The sequence below is a fragment of the Nicotiana sylvestris genome, chromosome 3 (assembly GCF_000393655.2).
Source record: "Nicotiana sylvestris chromosome 3, ASM39365v2, whole genome shotgun sequence".
Classification (NCBI taxonomy): domain Eukaryota; kingdom Viridiplantae; phylum Streptophyta; class Magnoliopsida; order Solanales; family Solanaceae; genus Nicotiana; species Nicotiana sylvestris.
Genome location: NC_091059.1, coordinates 23,184,568 through 23,188,320, shown reverse-complemented (window position 1 = coordinate 23,188,320; position 3,753 = coordinate 23,184,568). Strand labels below are relative to the sequence as shown.

Sequence of the window (3,753 nt, the reverse complement as noted above, 5' to 3'; positions counted from 1 at the left end):
AATTGGCTTCAGTTTCAACAAAATGAAAATATCAGCCAATACAACAGAAGGAAATATTATGTCTTCTCTGACCTGAAATAAGCTTGTACCCTGAATTCAGCACACTAACATTGCACTTTCTTCTGGCTTTCACTACCACCTCAGTTTAGCATTAAGAGTTCTTTCTCAGACAACTTCAGTTACTGACCAAGAGGCTAATTCATGCTTCTCTAGTTTTCACACGTCAAGTAATCGTATAATACATACTCATGAAAAACATAATAACTACCATTTCAAACAAGGGCATCACACATATCCAGCTAAACAAAAGTTACAGTGGAGGGGGGAAATAAGCTTCTAGTTTTACTAACACGTGCAAAATCAGAGAACTAGCTAAGAGATCTAGCAGCAACACATTCAGTAAGACTAAAATTTGCTGCAGAAATCTTCACAAAATTGAATTCCTCAGATTAAATTGCAATAATCAAAAACAAAGAAAATATAAGGAGGGCCAACTAGCAAATCATCACTGAATCAGTTATTCAAAATGACGAGCCATTGTTCATCTGCACTCAACACCAACTTCAGCAGCACGTCTAGGCTTGTTTTTCCTTCTGCTCCCATTTTGTCTGAATCCGACTGACTTTATCAAGTCATTAGAGTTAGCTTTGATGCCAACACCATTTTCCTCTTTCACTGAATCAGCGTTTTCCTTGACTTGCGGAGATCTCTTCCTCTTTTTTCCATTCTCAGCAGCTTCACTCTTTATATCCTCGCCATCATCTTCATCCTCCAGTTCTACCTTCTCGGCTTCTTCTTCCTCCTCTATTTCATCCTTCAATGGCTTCTGTGGTCTACCCCTTCTCCTCACGGGTATCTTTTCTTCTTCGCCACTTCCAATATCCTCGCGAATAGATTGCTTCTTCCCCTTCCCTCTTCCTCTACCCATTCTCTAACTTTAAAAACTTTGAAGCTAATGATTCCTGCAACAAATCTAAGGCCTTAAACTAGGATTAAGAACCTCAACAAAACTGATAAATCTTATGAATTAAATGAAAACAGCATAAAGTGGATTAGAATGTAGAAAACAACCATACAATTTTACAGGACCAAAGGTATTGGGAAGGATATGAAAAAACCTCTTGAGAGGAAAATCCCAGTTGAAAAACGTTATCCTCACTAGAATATATATATCCTGAAAACTCAATCTGAAACCGAAACAAATACAAACAAAAATGAGAAAAAAATTAATTTTCTTTCAGAAACAAACAAAACTGTCTTCCACTAACCCATATTGAAAAACTGGACAAGAGTAGAGCTCAAACATAGTAAAACCAGTTACAAAGAAAACACTTTGGACCAAATCCAAAAAAAAAGATAAAAATAAAAACATTACAGAAAAGGGTTCAAAACACAAAACCTGAAACTTGTAACTAGATATCAAATAAAACCAAAAAAAGATTGAATCTTTAAATTAAAAACATTAACCAGTACACAAGAAGAACCACTCATGTTAGCTTTACATTCAAACAACACACTAAACACAAAAAAGATTGAATCTTTAGATTAACCCATAAAGAAACCCATATAAAGCTATAGTGTGATTTGCCTTTGGAATTGAAACCAAGATAGGGGGAAAATACCATACCAAGTGAAGCTGACTTTTCAAGAAACAGCCACCATTTGCATCTTTAACCAAAAACCCATGCCTTAAAATCTGATCAAAACTAACAAAAAGAACCCACTAATCAGATTGTTTTTCTTATTTTCTTTGTAATAAAGGTTGAATAGTTATAGAAGTAGGAAGCGAAAGATTATATTTTTAGTTGATCTGAGGGAAAAATATTGGAACCCCAGATCAGAAAAGTAGTGAAAAGATTGACATGTGAGTAACAATGAGCTGAGAGAGGCAACAGCCAAAGAACAAAATGAAGAGAGAAGCAGAAGTGAAGAGAAAGGAAAAATGGGGACAGTGTAGGGGAGCAGAAGTAGAAGTAGTAGAAAATGTTGAAAAGATATTTTAATTATCTTGAAAGTTGTTTGGTAAATTAGGGTAAAGTGTAAAAGAAGGAAATGAAAAAATATATATTAAAAATAGGAATTTATTAAATTATTAGGGATATTTTTTCATGGTAGAGGCGTTTGGGGGGAGAGGGGGGGGGGAGGAAGTGTGTATGATATTAAGTTATGGAAAATATTTATGAACATATCATGGCTTTAATTAATGTTAGTTAATGAGGCTTTTACAAACTAAAAAAAAAGGGTTTTCGATAATTTAGTGGACTTGAATATTGGGAATATATAAGATAATAATACATGAAAAATAAAATAAATAGTGAACAATCAATGAACTCAGCGAACCTCTAAGATTTTATTGATTAATAATAAGGTTAAGGTAAGGCAAACATTTAATTCAGATAAGAGTTTGATGAAAATAATTTCATTCATGTTGTATATTAGGAAAGAAAGTTATTCCATCAGTTAAAGTCATGTCTAATTTTACATGATAGGATAAAACAATAATAATTTGTCACACATGTATCTTCTATCATGAAAGCTACCTCTCTATACTTTACACATGATGAAATATTTTGTAATGTAAATTGTAACAAGTCTTATCCAATCATACCATATCTTGTGATTATAACAAAATATGACCTAGGAGTAGTAATATCATTTTTCAATTTCTTGATGAAATTCAAATAAGTCTATACAAATAGCTAGATTATAGATATTTATATAAACTTTAATTTGATATTACAAGAAGTAATGAATTTATCGCTAGGTTTTCCCCTTCTAATACCCAAAAATAATTAGACATTTCTTTTTAGTGCAATGTACCTATTCTTCCTTATGGTCGGTTGTCGTCATGATATTGAAAAGATTTATGTTTTCTTCCTTATGGTCGGTTGTCGTCATGATTTATATTGAAAAGAGGCCGGTAGTTCGGAGATATGCCCTTCGAATCTAAGGATTTCAAGTTAAGCAGGACTAAGACAGAATACATAAAGTGCAAGTTTGTGTCGAGTTGATGGAAGCGGGCATGGACGTGAGGTTTAGATCATAGGCCATCCCAAAGAGAGACAGTTTCAAGTACCTTAGTTCGATTATCCAGGATGATAGGGAGATCACGAGGACGTCACACACCGTATAGGAGTGGGATAGATAAAATGGAGGTTAGCATTTGAAGTCATGTGTGAGAAGAAAGTATTATCAATACTCAAAGGTAAGTTTTATGGAGTGATGGTTAGACCAACCATGTTGTATGGGGTAAAGTGTTCGCCAGTTAAAACTCACATACATAGAAGATGAGAGTAGCAGAAATAAGGATGTTGAGGTGGATGTGTGGGCATACTAGGATGGATAAGATTAGAAATGATGTACGGGAGAAGGTAGGCGTGGCTCCTATAGATGGAAAGATGCAGGAAGTGGGCTCAGATGGTTCGGGCATGTGCGGAGGAGAAGTCATGCTGGCTCAGTTACAGGTATGAGCGGTTGGCTTTGGCGGGTACGAGAAGAGGTAGAGAGCCGCCTACGAAGTATTGGGAAGAGGTGATCAGGCAGGACATAGCGCAGCTTCCGATTTCCGAGGACATGGCCTTTAATAGGAAGGTATCGAGGTCGTGCATTAGGGTTGAAAGTTAGGAGGTAGTTGAACATTTTTCTTTTTCGTACTGGGTGTGGCTGGTCTAATAGGGTTTGTCGTAGACTGTTAGAGGTTAATGTTGTGTTCACTCTATTCGTCCATTTTTTTTATAGACCTAGGCCTTATTT

At 35.4% G+C, this 3,753-nt stretch overlaps 1 protein-coding gene across 5 annotated transcripts; it reads right to left on the bottom strand.

The window, feature by feature from the left end:
* Positions 1–246: 246 nt before the first annotated feature.
* Positions 247–1,966, bottom strand: LOC104211276 (uncharacterized). Of its 5 annotated transcripts, none has more exons than XM_070170704.1 (3): positions 1,628–1,966; positions 1,077–1,187; positions 247–962 (listed from the first exon to the last, which is right to left on the bottom strand). In XM_070170704.1, the coding sequence occupies exon 3, from the start codon at positions 926–928 to the stop codon at positions 542–544; it is 387 nt and encodes a 128-aa protein (XP_070026805.1). In that variant the 5' UTR covers positions 929–962; positions 1,077–1,187; positions 1,628–1,966; the 3' UTR covers positions 247–541. The 5 variants fall into 5 exon arrangements, with proteins under 5 accessions (XP_070026805.1, XP_009758611.1, XP_009758613.1 ...); XM_009760309.2 differs by having other exon boundaries at positions 1,119–1,187; XM_009760311.2 differs by lacking the exon at positions 1,077–1,187 and having other exon boundaries at positions 247–980.
* Between the last annotated feature and the right edge of the window lie 1,787 nt (positions 1,967–3,753).